This window comes from Mytilus californianus, unplaced genomic scaffold (assembly GCF_021869535.1).
Source record: "Mytilus californianus isolate M0D057914Y unplaced genomic scaffold, xbMytCali1.0.p SCAF_4, whole genome shotgun sequence".
Classification (NCBI taxonomy): Eukaryota; Metazoa; Mollusca; class Bivalvia; order Mytilida; family Mytilidae; genus Mytilus; species Mytilus californianus.
In genome coordinates this window covers 20658700-20678301 of record NW_026262690.1, presented here as the reverse complement: position 1 = coordinate 20678301, position 19602 = coordinate 20658700, and the positions used below count along the sequence as shown (strand labels likewise).

General features: G+C 33.4%; 1 protein-coding gene across 1 annotated transcript; it reads left to right on the top strand.

The window, feature by feature from the left end:
* Positions 1-368: 368 nt before the first annotated feature.
* On the top strand, positions 369-12591 carry LOC127737664 (uncharacterized). Its single transcript, XM_052248527.1, has 5 exons — positions 369-453; positions 6561-6726; positions 7644-7832; positions 8891-9041; positions 11448-12591. Exons 2-5 carry the CDS (start codon positions 6568-6570, stop codon positions 11765-11767), a joined length of 819 nt encoding a protein of 272 aa, XP_052104487.1. The 5' UTR covers positions 369-453; positions 6561-6567; the 3' UTR covers positions 11768-12591.
* Positions 12592-19602: the final 7011 nt, after the last annotated feature.

Sequence of the window (19602 nt, the reverse complement as noted above, 5' to 3'; positions counted from 1 at the left end):
AAAATACATGTGATAAAAGGGATGAATGACTAATTTAAACCAAACCAGCTGATTGACTAGTTATGAAAATACTTTAAAGATATTTTAAAATGTTTTGCTTTTTACTTTTTTTTGCGCGTTTATATAAAAATAAGAAGATGTGGTATGATTGCCAATGAGACAACTCTCCACAAGAGATATGTCCTTTTACAAATGAACACGCCCAATGACAGGTGATATTTTTTTCGTGTTAATGTGTAGTTGTTTTTCATTAAGTAATTATTAAAAGTGTTGTTCGATATACTCTATGACCGCTATTGATACAACTTTATGTATGATTGATAGACTAGTAATTATTTGTAACATACATGTTTAGTTATATAGGTAAGTCTTCAGTGTCGACCATGTCGAGTCTGTGACATGTAACTTAAGATAAATTAGTATGTAGTACTTCCTTTCTCGAGAAATTTTCAGGTAAGTTTGTTTGTTTTTTCTTGATTCTCATAAAGTAAAACTTTTAAAAAACCATTAACGCCAGATTAAACAATATTTTGATAGTAGTAAATCATATTAATTTGTAGAAAATAAATTTTTCATCGGCATCTTCACATTCAAACACAAAATCTAGGTAACCACTCTCAAAATATTCAGAAAGGGGCTTATTGGTTGCCAAAAGATATTCGATTCAGGTAGGCCCTTAGACATGAGTTCTCCACTTTCTGGAGAGAGCCCCCTCCCTCCCCCCAAAAATAAATTAAAATGAGTGACTGTTAATAATAATTTAATTTAATTTAATCTAAACAAATAGTTCGATAGATGTTGTAAAATAGAATCGTTTCTTATGAAAAGTGAAGTATTTTATCTCGTTTATCATTGTTGAATCATCGGATATATGATTGAACATTTAGAAAGGTTATGTTTAAAATTATACAAATGTGTTACATTAAATGTAAGTATGACTCTACATTTAAAACAGGGGCATTAAACATACCAAAGATTTCTAAGGGCTTTGATCATTTCTCCGGTGATGTATAAGATCATAAAAATTTAATGTTCATAAAAAAGTACACTTGCAAATTTTTTGATATACGTTGGATAACATAGAACATTTTTTATTTTGTAAAGAAACAAAGAAAAATATGTGTAGTATTAATGAAATCCTGTTTGAATCATGGAATTGTGCATTTTTATAGATAAGTGCAAATGACCGAAAACTAATAAGGTGATTTAGAGCTTTACATATTAAATAGTATACTACTAGATATTTTTATTTGATTGTTGTTTAAGATAGTTTGCTGACCTCTGGACAGATGTTTTTTTATATGCTCCCGGAAAAACACGGAACCGTATTGTTGCTGCTTTGTCTGTCCGTCTGTTTGTAGGTCCGATGCATATGGCCTCCGGGTGATAGAAGAGTGAGGTCAAAAACCAAGGTCGCTATTACTATAAATAGATTTTTCTAAAATTAGTATCCGAGTGATAAATCGAGTTTCCTTTCTTTGTTTAAAATATAGATAGATGGCAGAAATAAAAAAAGGAAAAAGTTGAAAACCCTACCGATTTTTAGGTCAACATGGCAAAGGTCAAGGTCACAACTACTGAGAAAGATTGGAATATTATGTTTTACTTGTTGTTTCTGTGTAATTTCTGGAGGTTCTATTTTTATTTCATAAAGTTTATACAAGTAATCAACAGTAGGAAATCTGTCGGTTTTATGTTTAGTAGGTCAAGGTCAAGATCACAGTTGGTAAACATAAAAATTTAATAAGAAATTTTTTCAAAATCTAGTTCACATGACATACATGCATATAATAAAGGACTGTAATTATCAGATTGATTTCATCACAGCAAATGTAAGCGAGCTTGCGAGGACAAGTCAGATGAAGTCGATACAGAAATCCTTTAATTTTATCAGTAATTTTCCCAAACATGCAAATCTCCTTATTTTTATATGCAATGTTGCGTAGGATTTTTTTGTGTGTCTTTTATTGACATTTTTCAAGATTCATGTATGTGACTTGGGCTTTTATGTCCAGATAGCTGTGAAGTTAAAACTGAGGATTCCTTGATTAATCATTTCATTACACTCTAAAAGTAACGTATATATTGACACACGTTAATGTATAAACTGACACAAGTTACGTATAAACTAACACAAGTAACATATAAACTGACACTGTCCCAAGTCAGGAGCCTGTAGTTCAGTTGTTATCGTTGGTTCATGTCTGTCATATTAATATTTGTTTTTCGTAAATTGTTTTGTTATGAATTAGGCCGTTAGTTTTTTCAATTGAATCGTTTCATGTTTGTCATGTCGGGGCCTTTTATAGCCGACCCTAAGGTATGGGTTTTTCTCATTGTTGAAGGCCGTTCGATTGCCTATAATTGCTTACATCCACTTCATTTGAACTTTGGTGGATAGTTGTCTCATTATTTTTATACAAGTAACATATATACGGACAAAAGTAACGTATAAACGGACATAAGTAACGCCTATTTATAGGGGGGTTGTTCTGTGTTCCTTACCAAGAGTATATACAAGGACCAGTCAGGAGTATGTGATTTTTTACCATAACCAACAAAATATGCAAACTTCTAAACTTAAAAAGGCATATAACAAGTAGACTCCTGAAACTCTTATCTTGTCTTCAAGCAGCCTTAACATTCAGTACAAACACATGCCTTCGGCTCATCGTGACTGAAATAACATTAAATCCTGTTATCATAACTTAAACAGATTTTACGTAAATGTTATAATACAATTATGCTAATTAAAGTAATTGTGCTTTGTTTTTATTAATTAACTTCATTAATAAACCATACCTGTTACCTATACGTCAATATTTTATATTTTGCTTGTCTTGGTTGACATTTATACCATATATTACTAGGACAGTGCTTTCGTAAACAATTTGACATTTAAACCATAAAACCTGTTAAACCAAGCAAACTGACACAAGGGATAAAATCAGTAACGGCTGTAACTTAACAGTAACTTTCATGAAGAAGTATGGCAATCAAAGTGCTGTTCTTGTCTATTTTAGTAATCTCCTAGTATTTCATGAGCTTGTTGTGCAACCATCACCTGTCATTTCTTTTACATGGTTCAAAAGAGCTTTTTGTCTCGCCTGCAAAGAAAATCGAAGTATGCGAGACATAGGGGTTACTATCCGGCGGTGGTGAGGTAAACAATTTGTTTAAAGCTTAATATTTCAGAAGGTAGTAGACCTGGATGCTTCATACCTTGTATTCAGATACCTTAAGTTTCGAAGTTTCCGTCTGTCATATGTCCATTGTCCTCGACCTCATTTTCATGGTTCAGCAACTGCTTGCGAAAAAAAATATAGTTTTCTTGTCATGTGAATTTCTCATTAATTATGAGTGATAGGATAACTATATTTGGTATATATGGGTTCCTTGTAACGTCTACATGTCTGTCAGACAGGGTTCACCTGACCTTGACCCCAATATATGGATAAGTGATCAAGGTTAACGTAAAGGTAAGGTTAAAGGTCCGTTCTCAGATACTTTAAACAGTAGGTCAACTATATGTTGTGTATGTAATCATTGTAAGGGATACATGTCAGTCTGGCAGGTTCATCTGACCTTGACCTTATTTTCATAGTTCAGTGGTCAATGTAAAGGTTTTGTGTTTTGGTCTGTTTTTCAAATACTATAAGCAGTAGGTCAACTATATTTGGTGTATGGAATTATTGTAAGGTGTACATGTATCATCCGACCTTGACCTCATTTTCATGGTTCATTGGTCAATGTTAAGAGTTTGTGTTTTGGTCCGTTTTTCAAATACTATAAGCAGTAGGTCAACTATATTTGATGTATGAAATCATTGTAAGGTGTTCATGTCTGTCTGGTAGGTATCATCCGACCTTGACATCATTTTCATGGTTCTTTGGTCAATGTTAAGAGTTTGTGTTTTGGTCCGTTTTTTTCAAATACTATAAGCTGTAGGTCAACTATATTTGGTGTATGGAATGATTGTAAGGTGTTCATGTCTATTTGGTAGGTATCATCCGACCTTGACATCATTTTCATGGTTCATTGGTCAATGTTAAAAGTTTGTGTGTTTGTCTGTTTTTCAAATACTATAAGCAGTGGGTTAACTATATTTTGTATATGGAATTATTGTAAGGTGTACATGTCTGTCTCATAGGTATCATCCGACCTTGACCTCATTTTCATGGTTCATTGGTCAATGTTAAGAGTTTGTGTTTGGTCTGGGTTTTTTTCAAATACTATAAGCAGTGGTTCAACTATATTTAGTGTTTAGAATGCTTGTTAGGTGTACATGTCTGTCTGGCAGGTATAATCTGACCTTTACCTCATTTTCATGGTTGATTGGTCAATGTTAAGTTTTTTTTTTAAATTTGGTTTGTTTTCAATTAACATAAGCAATAGGTCAACTATATTTGGTGTATGGAATAATTGTAAAGTGTACATGTCTGGCTGACAGGATTTTTCTGACCTTGACCTCATTATCATGAATCCTTAAAAATGTTAAGTTTATGTGATACTTGAAGTAAAACCTTTATCTTTTTTAATAAGAATTTCAACATAAAATCAATGGCGATTAAAGCTGGCGAGACATTTAAGCATGCGCACTCTTGTCTATAATTCGTGCTGGTGGATAAAGCATTGTCAAACTGGACGTTGCCGCACAGTAACACCAACTTGGAAGGTACAGCAAGGCATCACAAATTCACGAATATAGTAGTTGGCAATAGTTTTATCGCTCTTACAAATATTTTTGATTCTAATATGATCTACAGTTAGAATCAGTTCTAACCTATCTTTTAGAACTGTCCAAAAATGTTCTAAGGTAGAACTGCCATGATCAGTTCTAGGGTAGAACTGATTAAATAGTGAAAAATAATTACTGTCTTGGATGTATGTTTTAGTTCTGTTATTCCTGCTTGTGTATTACCGATTTTTTATTAAACATATTTTTATTTGCATTTTATAATAATGCTTAACCAGTGGGAAAATATACTTCTAATATTTCTGTATATATATAATCTTTCGAAAGACAACTATACAGGTCGAGGAGAACTTACAACAAGTAAAACATTAAGGATTTTTTTCAATAAAATATTTGGATTACACATTGAAAATATCATTTTCTCGGGGTGGAGTGTTTCTATACCCGAGTTTACCTATCAGTATACAATTTTGTATAATAATACATACATGTATGTGGTTAGTATGGTTATGTAAATTTGTCACGCACTGATATTAACAAGTCATAGTTTAAAACCTAAAAACTAATTATTTATTATCTTGAACATTTACAGTTCAACACTATTAATTTAGAATTTCAAAGTAAACAAGTAAACAGACAGAGGAGAAAGTTCATTTTATAACATTGTCTCTGGTTTCAAAAGCAGTAAATGTATTTTTTTCTAAATAAGTTAACTATATGATGTTCTTTGTACTTGATTATACTGCGACAATAACAATGAAAAAAATGAACAATATTTAATAATTAATCATGAAAGAAAATAATAAAAAGAAAACAAAAGAAATAGATAAAGAAATAAATAATAAAAAAGAAATAAAGTGAAATATATAAATCACTTTATAAATAGATACAGCTGTTCAAAACTGTTCATGATAACTGTCAGGATCTGTTCTAGGATAGAACTTTCGAAAAAGTGTTATAGAGTAGGACTGTACAAAACTGTTCAAGGTTAGCACTGTCCAAAATTGTTGTAGGGTAGAACTGTCGAAAAGTGTTATAGAGTAGGACTGTACAAAACTGTTCAAGGCTAGCACTGTCCAAAATTGTTCTAGGGTAGAACTGTCGAAAAGTGTTATAGAGTAGGACTGTACAAAACTGTTCATGGTAACTGTCAGGATCTGTTCTAGGGTAGAACTTTCGAAAAAGTGTTATAGAGTAGGACTGTACAAAACTGTTCAAGGTTAGCACTGTCCAAAATTGTTGTAGGGTAGAACTGTCGAAAAGTGTTATTGAGAAGAACTGTACCAAACTGTTCATGGTTACTGTCGGGATCTGTTCTAGGGTAGAACTGTCGAAAAGTAATATAGAATAGGACTGTACAAAACTGTTCAAGGTTAGCACTGTTTTAAATTGTTCTAGGGTAGAACTGTCGAAAAGTGTTATAGAGTAGGACTGTACAAAACTGTTCAAGGCTAGCACTGTCCAAAATTGTTCTAGGGTAGAACTGTCGAAAAGTGTTATAGAGTAGGACTGTACAAAACTGTTCATGGTAACCGTCAGGATTTGTTCTAGGGAAGAACTGTCGAAAAGTGTTCTAGGGTAGAACTGCTTCTGTCAGAAACTGACTGAAAGGTGTCAGGAGAATTATTCTACAGACTTTTCTAGATTATTCTCCTGACAGGTTTCAAGAGAGGTTAGAATTGATACCAACTGTGATTTGATTTTAACATTGCATACTCCACTTTATATGTCTTAAATGACTACATATATGTGTATTGCAGTTATTATCATTAAAAAGAACAATCAAATACTGTCATACATTATTATTTGGTTGTATATCATACTTCGACATACTACATTATCTTTTTTCATCTCTCTGCTACAGCGTTTAAATGGCACTTCCTCGTGTAAAAAGTAGTGATAGTTTGTGTGATGGTGGAGTCCCCCGTAGGAAGAGCAGTGACAACCTACTGGACACAGCCGATGACCTTGTCGATAGACTGGATGGACTAGCTGACATCTTAGCAGAAATTGAAGATACTTTCCAAAAGGTAGGTCAATGGAACTGACTATAGTTTTAACAATACAATTGTTCTAATATAATGTTTTCCGATTTTTTTACGGTGATAAAATGTGGCTACCATTGCCAAATTTACTTGGCAATACTTAAGATTACGCACAATACCAGACCGTATGACACAGTCAAAAACATTTACATTATTTCTGATGGTCAAACATTTGTGCATCTTAATAAAAATCAGACAAGTTATCATACGTCTATACGGAATCCATTACCCGAATATAAGGGCAGAAATGTAATAACAAGCATAGAAATAAAGTAACTTAAGGTAATCAGAAACAGAAACAGCAAACATAATACAAGAAAAAGCAACAAGAATATCAATTTATTACATTTTACTAACTTTTATACAAGTGAGAGGTTTAGCTAGCTATAAAACCAGGTTAAATCCGCCATTTTCTACATCAGGAAATGCCTGTACCATGTCAGGAATATGACAGTTGTTTTGATGTGTTTGAGCTTTTGATTTTGTGATTTAATAAAGGAATTTCCGTTTTGAATTTCCCTTGGAGTTCGGTATTTTTGTTTTTTTACTTTCTATTCCAAATATTGGGATTTATAAGGGAAGTATGGTTCAACCTGCAAGAACATTTTTTTTTTAACTTTTACTTGTACCTGTCTGCTTGTTGTTTATTATACCGGCCAGTATTGTAGAACTATGTTAATGCAGGTTAATAACAAAACTGAAGCAATGAAGATATAAGGCAAATGTTATACTGACACATTTAAAGACACTAAAGTAGAATACAACCAGATGAAATACACGTGTATGGAAAATACAACACGAAGATGCAAATTCAAATTCAACGAGACAGAAAATAGCATGTGCATGTGTAGAAAAGGGGTCTGTAGTTTCATGTTAAAATCTATGAAGAATTTTGATTTTAGGATGACGAAGATGATAATGATACAAAAAGGCCAAATATTTTCAGACGACTGAAAGATGGTTTAGATTCGGCAAGATCATTAATTGCTTGTCTTAAACGTGAAAAGTGGAGAGTAAATCGACGAAAAATGAGTGTCGACATGAGAATGGGAGAGCTAGAGGACTATAAAATGCATCTTAAACAGGACATGGTGAGGAATCCTTATAGGAATATCATTATACGACACATGTCCATATTTTTATATTTTAGTTAAATTATGTTGTTGATGTCTCAGGTAACGTCAGGTGTGAAAAGTGTCAGGCCTAAAATATTCAAAAGGCTTTTCTTTCCTATCACTTTTATATTACTGATCGACCGGAGTTTTGCAATAGTAGGTCGACAAGTGGAGTGTACAGATCACAAAATGTTTATATATTAGAAGTCATTGATTTCGCTGGAATTATATTGCGTTTTTCAAATCTGCAAATCCTCCTCTCCCCCACCAAAAAAAAAAAACAAAATAACAAAACATAACATGAACAAAATAATTAAAACGCTTTAATACATTTGATTTGATTTTTGGTGTTTTAACGCCACTTTTAAGCACCGCTTTTGGGCTATTTCGTGGCGGCCAGTTTTTATTGGTGGAGGAAGCCGGAGTGCCCGGAGAAAACCACCGACCTTCGATAGGAAAACTGACAATCCTAGTCAATTAAGATTGGAGTCGAGTGCACCCGCACGAGCGGGGTTCGAACTCACAACCTCAGTGTTGACTGGCTAGTGATTACAGTATTAACTACCTAGACCACTCGGCCACCGAGGCCCCCGCTTTAATACAAGAACATAATAAAACCTTTAAGGTGACATTAGTAAGTTACGACCGTTGATTGAGTTAATAAAGGGATAAAATATAAGCATGTAAGGGGCTGACTTTTTTACTATTTTACTATTACCAATCTAAAATGTTAAATATCATTTTAACAATACGTACGGATGTCAGAACTTAAAGTTACTTATTATAAAATGATCGACATAAATAATGATCAATAATGTGGAAGTTAGTCCTTTTAGAAATGAGAAAATTTCTAGTAAAACACGGGAAAAACTTTGAATAGCAAATGGTTTGAAGACGATTCCCATGACAGTGCTACCCCATGTGATGTACTTGAAAGTGATCCAGCATACAGGCCCTTTTATGTTGTTTCAAATGGAAAGGAAATATTTTTTTCAGAAATGACATAATTTATGATATATTTCTTTGACTTTTAGACATCTTTGAACACGACAGTGGATGATTTGGCACTACGTTTGATCCAATCAGAAAATGACAACTGTGATGCACAGGAAACTCTAGAAGAATTGGAATTAGCTAAAGCAGAAGTTGAAGACGAGTTGGTGAATGCAAACAAACAAATAGAAAGTAAGTAGAACTAACGTCAATATATACTAGTTTATATCACATTTATATCGCTCTCAACACTATAAGATAGTGAAGCCTTATGCCAACGCCAGACTGAAAAACGTCATCATGTAACATTTTTTAACATTCACTGATGCGTCTTTAGTTACCTAGCTGTCTCAACTAATGTCTACTTTCTGTCTTACTAATACAACATGTTATAGTCTTTCCCGCTAAAGAGCGACTTTTACCTGATTATTTCCACGATTATATATGCTTTATTTACGTGCAGACCCTTAAATACATGAGAATAAATTATGAGAAAATCCAGACATCTGCATAAAATCTAGGATATTTTAGTCGCCGGGTAAATAATCATTCACATAAAAGAAAATAAACTAAATGTACTTATTTATTATCTTTTATAATACTTAAACAAAACAAACAAACGCCAATGATGTGGTATGATTGCCTATGTGACAACTTTCCAACCCAAAGGATGAGGATTTAAACAGCTATTATAGGTCACCGTACGACCTTCAACAATGCGCAAAACCTTAAGTAAGCTATAAAAGGCCCGGAATGGCAACATTTTAAAGGAGGAAATAAACGGTATAATTTATGCAAAAAAACAATAAACAAAAACAAATATGAAGACAAACAACCAAAGACAACCACTGAATTACTGGCTACATATACTTAGGACAAGGACATTCAGAATTTGGCGGGGTTAAACACTATCAACTGTACCCACTCTGACTTATCAGTGGTGTTACTGTTCAACTTGAAAACAAACTGTAAAGATCAGTTTGACAAATTACACCGTCTAGAATCAACAAAAAAAAAGACAAAAAACATAAAGTACAAACCTAAAAGTACTCGCAGCTACTTCAACGGTAATTTCAACTAATAGATAAACCATGTATTCACGGACTTAAATATCAATCAGTATTAATTGTATAATATTTGACCTACTTATTAAACCATTGTAGTGACGTCACCCTATTCATTTACCGTGGATTCTTTTTCTAGAATCAACGCTTTCTAAATCTGCCGCTGAAATTGACTCACCAAATTATATTCAATTGTTTCCTTTGTGTGCCTAATTTCATTAAGTTTGAATTGGCTAATTTACTGATTTCTGTTCACTAATGAAATTAATTTAAAAACTTACCTTTAATTTTGTAATTTTTATATGCCTTCACTGGGAATCGAACCCTTCCTTGAAATCTGTTATGTGTGACTGACATCAACACATCGACGAAACCTCTCGGCTACCAATGGGTTACACTATAGATGTCTATATTATATATTTAAATGAACATCTGATATACATCGGTTCATCGGACACACAGGGCTTGTACCTTTATATAGACACAATAGGCAGTCGTATAGTATGAGTTGGTAGCCGCGAGGTTAGCATGGTTAACATCAATGAGTTAAAGATAGGGATTTGTCGGTTTAGGTTCGAATCCCTGTATTCTCTCTGTTGCTCCAATTCTTAAGTTATCCTGTTTTTTTTCTAATTTTGCATGTTATAGTGGATATTTTTGTAATAATAGCTAGTTTTACCGGTTTGTTTTTTTATTATTATTGGCTATTTCACATGTTTGAAACAAAAATGATTACATTCTATTTGTCAATTTTTGTTTTATAAATATAGTATGATTTCATCTGTTTTACTACATAATTTAACAAAGGTTTGTTCGCAAATTCCTATGCGAGAAAATCGTGATGTGCCTAGAGTGCTAGAAAAATTTCGATAACATACTTATTATATATACTTTAAATATGCTTTTTGGTCGGGTTGTTGTCTCTTTGACACGTTCCCTGTTTCCATTTTCAATTTTATTAGAAATAATTTCGAATATGTCTTATTTTGTATAAACAGATAATATTCATATGCCTGGTAATATAAAGATCTTTAAAGGTAGAAGTGTTATATTTGTATTTTGTTAACCAATAAATTGTGATCTGAGATTTATCAATGCATCGTTGGACACGATAACATGGTTATTTAAACTCACTTACAATACCTTCTAATTAAGAAAAGGCTTTAATTTTGAAAAGAAATTAACACAATAGTTTAAGTTATTGATACAATGGATAAGCGTAGATTCATGAAAAACAAACCATTCGCCCTCCGGGCTCATGGTTTCTTTTTCAAGAATCCACGCTTATCCATTGTATCTATATAACAGAATTGGTTTCACTGTATGTTTTTCTCTCACTGATAAAAGATTTAAGATAAAAACAATACCAAAAAAACTTAATTGGTAAGATTAATGTGTCTATTCCTATTATTCCTATGGATAATGTTTTGCATTAGAGCAAATATTGAAAATTTCCTTGTAATTATTTTCAAATTTAAGTTATCTTTTTCTCTCCAAGAACGTTTTAATTTGTATATATATTTATATTCATTAGAACTAAACGAAGAAAAAGATGATCTGGTGACAGAAATTCAGTCATTGAGGAGAATACGAAGTGATTCTTCTGTAAGGAGAGAAAATGAAGAACTGCGCTCAGAAATAGAAGTTTTACAAGAAGAAAGACACCACTTAAAAGTCATTATCAGGGAAATGGAAGATTTCAAAACAGAAAATAACAGTCAAGATGGCGGATCGGACGTAATAGCCGTAACGGACGTTAATCTGAATGCTCTTAAACTTAAAACGAATTCAAAGGATGTAAATTCTAACCCTGAAAATAGCAAGAAGGTGGACGAAAGTGTACATTTTGTTTGATTATTATTATTTGGTTATGGTACTACAAGCTAAATGACATATGATAGTGTAAAATATTTGGATGAACTGGACTATTTTCCGCTTTGATTTGTATCATTTGGAGAAAGGACATTAATGCAAGCCTTTATAAGGTGTGATTTATGAATTGATGTTCTTTCTCTTTAGTGTGCATCGCATACAAAAACAGGTCGCACGTTGGTAGACCAATACGGATGAGCGACAGTGTAGTTTTAATTATTGACAACACGAGTAGTATTATCTGCTTAACCCTTCTGTATATAGATAAAACACTTTCAGAGTGACTATGGATTAATGCCAGTGTTTGAAAAATGGTTTAATTCTAGTTATGATTTATTTAAATATCTTTGAATGCAAAAGTTTGTTACTCCATGAACGAAGTGATAAAGGGCGTAGAACTTTGTTTTCAATCGACACAACTGGGACTTTTATACTATATTAGTAAAATAGTCCCAGTCAACAAGTTGTTGAAATTTTAAGGAAGTTACTATCTTATCATAAAATTACATGTAATTATTTCAAAGTGTTTTCAGTTAAGTATACAATATTAACAGCCAATCAATATAGCCTATTGTGAAACAGTTGAGAGTAAATTATTTAACGTCATGGTAGTCGGACGTAATTAAAAGAACCGTTTTACAGCTTAAACACAAGAGAACAATGAATAGAATGCAGTAAACTTTTTGTATATTTGTTCATGACATTGAGTGTTCAGTATGACCTTAATCATTTGTTTTCTTCGATATTTAATTTATGTCACACGTTTTCAAAATAAAGTTTATAATATGCAAGCGCAGTAAATGCAACTATGTCTCGTTTTTTTTTCATCAAGAAAAATATAATTGCATTCGTTGCAATCACAATCCTTATAGGCTACAGTATAAATAAAATGTCGTACGATGATGTCCAGATTTAATTATGGAAAATATAAACTGATCGAAAATACGATTAAACAAAATATATAGACACATTGATGATGTGAATAGCCACTCCCCGTCTGATATCTTTTATTATTTCAAAAATAAATCGTACATGAATATTGTATAAATACTATATACACTGAAATATCATGTGAAGAAATTATATATCCACGATTGGTCGTGTGAGGAGGGTCGGTTATTTACTTGCCACTATTCGAACTTTCTATTTCGAGTTTGTATGAATTTGCAATTAATCCCACGAGAAACTAGGTACGGCATAGCTTCTTGTTCTTTGGCATCGCGGCGATATATGGTCTTCTGGTTAATCAGACAACATTTAGTACTTCTTCTTCTGAGGTTCTGGCGGAATGTCAAACATTTGTGAGTAACAGACGAAATCAAGCGTTTTCGTTCTAATAATTCAAAATCCTGCAGGTCTAGTTGCTCCATCATTGAAGTGGCGATCTGGGTGTTGTATCTCAGCATAGTAATGTCTAACTAAAGGCGTTGCTATATGATGGCGTCCAGATAGGATCTTTTGTGCCTTTTCACTTAGACTCGAGTCAGATTTGACAATATGGCCTCCTACTTGGAGTAGTACTTGCTTGTTCAAAAGTGGATTGAGGTTGGCAATACGGTTCGCTTCGGAATAGGCTGCTTTCTGCAAATACAATTTATTTCTTCTCCGAAAACTTAAGGTAGTGCTGATTTCAGAATTCCAGAATACTTTCTACAGAAGTCACAGATTTTGCCTTTTGTGACCCGTGTAAATAAACTCATCATATATACCAGGATTAAAATTTGTGTGCGCCAGACACACGTTTCATTCATTGAACGGGGGAAAAGTTCACATAAAACAATCTCTTAATATATCCTCCAGAACTAGAAATTAAAGAAACAACAGACGGCTTCCTCAGTCTCATTTTTAGACGTATACCTCGAATTTGACATAAGCGGTCATCTAAGTACCAGAATCTATGACAAACAAGACGATCTTAAGTTTAAATTATAAACTTCCCCACCTTAGCAGCAATATACCAACTTCAACTGCATATGGGATAAGCATTTCCTAACTCATTCAGTATTCAAGAACTTGCAGCTGCTACTCAAGACTTTATAAAGCGTCAACAGTGTCTGAGCAGAAAGGTGATGAACCAGGGTTATGTCAAAGAACGTCTCGTCCTTTTTTCAAAAAAAAGTTCATAGGAAGATATCAAGACCTTGTTAATAAATAATCCGTATCAACTTCACAAATTATACATGATGGTCTTGATATATAGATTTTAGTTACTGACGTTGTTTATCATCTTTTAAAAATACGTATTATAGTAGAAAAACAAAGGATATGGAGTATCCATCCATGACACAAAATCAGTACACACAAAAAGTAAAGGAACAGCGCTTTTATTGCTATTCTTCATGATGACTTCATCTCAAAGTCACCGTAGCGAGGCCATGTTCTTTTTATTTGTTTTTGTATATTTTTAACCTTTATCGTTTTGTCCATTTTGGTGATATCCTTTTGGCGTGGCTGGGTATTTATAAATCGCGCCATTGTTTTATCGTGCTATGGTCATTTTTGTATTCTTGTCTTACATTTTTGCTTATGTGCTTTGTCTATAGAATGTCTATATGCCATTATGTTTTTCGTTGTTGACATGGTTGTTTGTTTTATATAGTGATTAAGATTATAACATAATGTTGACCGCTGTACCCAATTTTTTTACTTTTTTAGCTCACCTGGCAGACAGACCAAGTGAGCTTTTCTCGTCACTTGGCGTCCGTCGTCCGTCGTCGTTAACTTTTACAAAAATCTTCTCATGAACTTCTGAGCCAAAATTAACCAAACTTGGCCACAAACATCATTGGGGTATCTAGTTTAATGAAATGTGTCCGATGACTCCGCCTGCCAACCAAGATGGCCGGCATGGCTAACTAGCGGTTCTCAAGAGCCTGCGTCGCTCACCTGTATCTACTGTGGTTTTGGAAATCATGTAAAATAAAGTTAAAATCATAATAAATAGTATGATACCCTACTAATGATTGATGCCAAGTTTGGTTTAATTCGGCCCAGTAGTTAAATTAAAAGCAGGTCATCCCATTGTAGTTTTACAATAGTTACTGAAGACCCCTTATCATTATTTAAATTAGTTTTCAAGTTGTGACCAATTGAAATTGTGTTTTTTTACAATTTTCACATAGACTTCTATAGTAAACCCCTATGTTCTATTTTAGCCTTGGCAGCCATATTGGTTGGATGACAGGGTCATCGGGTACATTTTTCAATCAAGATACCCTATTGAAACTGTGGCTTAGTTTAATTATATTTGGCCCAGTAGATTAAGTGGAGAAGACTTGTAAAAGATTACAAAATATTACGAAAAATTGTGAAAAATTGACTTTAAAGTGCAATAACTCCTGAAGGGGTCAATTGAAAATTTTGATCATTTAACTTGTTTGTAGAACTTACTTTGCTGAACATTTTTGCTGTTTACAGTTTATCTCTGTCTATTATAATATTCAGAGATATAAGCCAAAAACTGCATTTCACCCCCATGGTCTATTTTTAGCCATGACAGCCATATTGGTTGGATGACAGGGTCATCGGATACATTTTTCAATCAAGATACCCTATTGAAAACTGTGGCTTAGTTTAATTCTATTTGGCCCAGTAGATTAAGTGGAGAAGATTTGTAAAAGATTACAAAATATTACGAAAAATTGTGAAAAAATTACTTTAAAGTGCAATAACTCCTGAAGGGGTCAATTGACAATTTTGATCATTTAACTTATTTGTAGAGCTTACTTTGCTGAACATTTTTGCTGTTTACAGTTTATCTCTATCTATTATAATATTTAGAGATATAAGCCAAAAATTGCATTTTACCCCCATGTTCTATTTTTAGCCATGGCGGCCATCTTCGTTGATAAGCGGGGTCATCAGATACATTTTTTTTTAAACTAGATGTCCTAAGGATGATTTAGGCCAAGCTTGGTTTAATTTGGCCCAGTAGTTTCAGAGGAAAAGATTTTTGTAAAAGATTACAAAAATTTACGAAAAATTGTGAAAAATTGACTTTAAAGTGCAATAAGTCCTGAAGGGGTCAATTTTGCTTATGTTTGACTTATTTGTAGATCTTACTTTGCTGAACATTTTTGCTGTTTACAGTTTATAAGCCAAAAACTGCATTTGACCCCCATGTTCTATTTTTAGCCATGGTGGCCATTTTGTTGATGGGCGGGGTCATCGGATACATTTTTTAAACTAGATACCCAAAGGATGATTTAGGCCAAGTTTGGTTTTATTTGGCCTAGTTGTTTCAGAGGGGAAGATTTTTGTATAAGTTAACGGACGATGGACGTTAAGTGATGAGAAAAGCTCACTTGGCCCTCGTTTATTATTTTGAAAACCGCTATAAATAGAGAAATTCAGACAGAAGCAAAAATGGTAAGAATGTTGAGTTATACCTTTTGTCGATTTACGTTAAAACTGTCAGATGACTTCTTATAGGAGTTATTGCCCCTAATTGATGAATTTTACCATTAAAAAATCCATATGATATCATCTCATAAATTATAATAGATAGACAAAAACTTATAATGGCAAAAATTATCAGCAAGATAGGACCTACAAATAAGTTAAAAAGACCAAAAATCGTCAGACGTCTCCTTGTTACAGTTAACGACGATTTTCACCATATTTTTGCATTATTGCCTAATATCTTAATAACTATAATAGATAGATAGAATCTTTAAAAATCAAAAATGATCAGCAAGACAAGATCTACAAACAAGTCAAACGTGACCAAAATTGTTAGGCAACTCCTTATTGAAGTTACTGCCTTTTAATGACGATTTTTTTTCATTTTTGCCTATTATCTTGAAAAATGTAATACATAGATAGAAACTTTAAAAAGCACAAATGATCAGCAATAAACGATCTACCAATAAGCCTAATGGCCGAAATATTCAGTCGACTCGTTAATGGAGTTATTGCCCTTTAATGATATTCTTTTACTTCTTTTACATTTTTTGCATTTTTTGCCTATTGTCTTGAAAACCATCATAGATAAATAGAAACTTTAAAAAGAAAACGTTATCAGCAGGATAAGATCTACAAATATGTCAACATCACTGAAATTGTCAGTTAACTCTTAAATGATATTTTTTACTAAAAAGTGGCCATTGTTGACGATGCAGGTTACCTATTATGTCTGTTTTGTTTTGCCCACACATTGTTGTCAATATAATAGAATTTTATGCAACTGTCATTCAAGTCAGAGGTTAACTTATCTATAAAACCAGGTTTAATCCACCTGTTTTTCTGTATAAGGTAATGCATCTACAAAGGCAGGAATATGGCAATTGTTTTCCATTCGTTTGATGTGTTTGAGCTTTTATTTTTGCAATTTGATAAGGGACTTTCCGTTTTGAATTTTCCTTGGAGTTCGTTATTTTTCTTATTTTACTTTGTTCGGCCAAGCGCTGTCCATTCAGAGAAACGCTTAAACCCACGAGGCTCCATGAAGAGTCCGGTACATCTAAGTAACTGCATGGCATGCGTTTTTGAAACCTTGACAGATGAATTGAAATCTTGGTCGTTATTTGGACAAACGAGTCGATTTTCGTTGAGGTTCTTTGCGGTCTTTAGGCAAGAAATGGTTGTGGTTTACTAGACAAGATGTTTGTTATCTTTGCGTTTACTTCGAGAATGTGTGTCTCTCCAATTAAGGCCCAACCCAGTTTCAACTTTAGGACAAATGTTACTCAGGGTGATCTTAGGCGTTTTTCAAGGACATGGTGTGCTTCTATAAGGTTTCTTCCAGTTTGGAGTAGAATTTTAAACTGTTTGTCAATTATTGGTGTGCTTTCTCGGAGTACGTTCAAGTGCGGATAATGCATAGTGTCTTCAGGTGTTGGAATTTCTTCACGATTATTGGGAATATGATTACATTCAATTCATGTACACTGAGTTAATTGTACGTCACCATGTACGGATTCCATGACGAAATCCCTTCCTCTTTTCCAGTAGTAACTATTTTGCCGGAGCAGATTGTTGGAGTGAAGTCTTCTGGTTTTTCCTGTACGTCAAATATACTAAAGAACTCGGGCAAGGCATGAGGCCGAATGATCTGGTCGTCAATTATAGCGTACATCCAGATAGCTTTCCTCCGATTGTCTTCGTGATACACATTCACAGGCAAAATATTGGCATAAGATATCCCTCTAGAAGTATCCTTGTAGATCTCTGTGCATGTTGAACTCACAGAGGTCAACTTGGTTTTAACTGACTCTCTCTTCTCCCCGTCGTAGTTTAGATTGAGAACTTGCGTGTGGTAGCATCCTAATTATGTGTAGAGTGGTAGTTTGTTATTTACTTCCACACTCTTTACAGCTAATGTATGCATTGCAACCCGACTTATGTGTGTGGTTGACTCACAACACATGTAGCAAACGTTGTATTGTTTTAACAGTTATTTGCGACACTCAATTGATTTTGTGCGGAACGCTCGGAACTCGTTTAACTGGTGCTTTGTCTTATGTAGGATACAAAGATCTTTTGTTGACTGTTGTATATGTAGTCGAAGCTTGATGGGGAGACGCTGGATGTCTTTTGCGGAAGTCTGGACATGCACTTGCCAGAGCATTGTGTAAATGATCAGTTTTGTAATTAGATGTTGATATAAATGAATAACTCTTGTAGTAGATAGACAAGATAACAACATGATCGACCAAGACGGAATCAATTGCTTTCCTGATAGAACTTTTGCATTTTAATATCGAAGGGGTTCATCCAAAATGTTAAAGATTAATGGAAAGCTGTATTGAATTAATAAAGATATGATTTTTGTGAACAAACTTCTGTCTTTTACGGATGTTGATATAAGAATTTGTCTTTCCGCAACATGTCTTTCTATAGAGTTCTCCCGTCTTGAAATGTTAGCAAAAATTCCTAAAGCTAATTATGGATTTTACTGATGACTAGAATTGTACCTGATAATATATATATATACGGCCATGTCTGTTGTTTTGTTTGGAATAGATAGGAATTGTTTGATGCTTTTTCGGTAGAGTACTTCAATTGGATCCATTTGTGTATAATTTGTAATAGTATTTCTAAGTCATCAATAAGAACTGGTAACACATATACTTGGAATAACTGCAAGCATGCTGTTGAATTGAGACCATTCTTGTCATGTAAGCCTGTCCCCATCTAGCTGAACACAGTTCTTCTTGCTTTATAGATGTTTTCCTGGATATGTATCGAGATAGTTTGCCGTTGATTTTTGCTGTGGGTAATTCCTAAATGTACAGCAGATTCAACATTTTGAATAGATGTATCATTTAAATTAAAATTAAGTTATCCTCTAATTCTTGTTTTCCAGTTTTGATGACTACATTTTGAAGGCTGTACGGAATATTTCTTCTGTTGACTGTAGTTCTCCACTGTTGTTAAAAGCAAAATAACAAAAATACCGAACTTTAAGGAATATTCACAACGGAAATTCCGTTGTCAAATGGCAAAATCAAAAGCTCAAACACATCAAACGAATAGAAAACAACTGTCGTATACCTGACTTGGTACAGGCATTTCCTTATGTAGAAAATGGTGGATTAAACCTGGTTTTATAGCTAGCTTAACCTCTTGTCGCATAGAATTCCATTATATTGACAACAATGTGTGGGCAAAACAAACAGACATAATAGGTTAAAATGTCAAACATTGGGGTACAGCAGTCAACATTGTCTTAAAATCTTAATCACTATAAAAACAAATAGCTATTTTAACAAAGAAAAACAAAATGGCATATAGACACTCTGTAGACAAAGTACATGAACAAAAATGAAAGACAAGAATACAAAAATGACCGTAGCACAATATCACAATGGCAGGAT

What these genes read in the sequence shown, in the direction of transcription:
- LOC127737664 (XM_052248527.1), top strand. Translation starts at nt 6,568, where the DNA reads ATGGCACTTCCTCGTGTAAAAAGTAGTGATAGTTTGTGTGATGGTGGA. An exon ending in TTGAAGATACTTTCCAAAAG is followed by an intron (nt 6,727 to 7,643) that starts GTAGGTCAATGG and finishes TTTTGATTTTAG; the next exon opens with GATGACGAAGATGATAATGA. An exon ending in TGCATCTTAAACAGGACATG is followed by an intron (nt 7,833 to 8,890) that starts GTGAGGAATCCT and finishes TTTGACTTTTAG; the next exon opens with ACATCTTTGAACACGACAGT.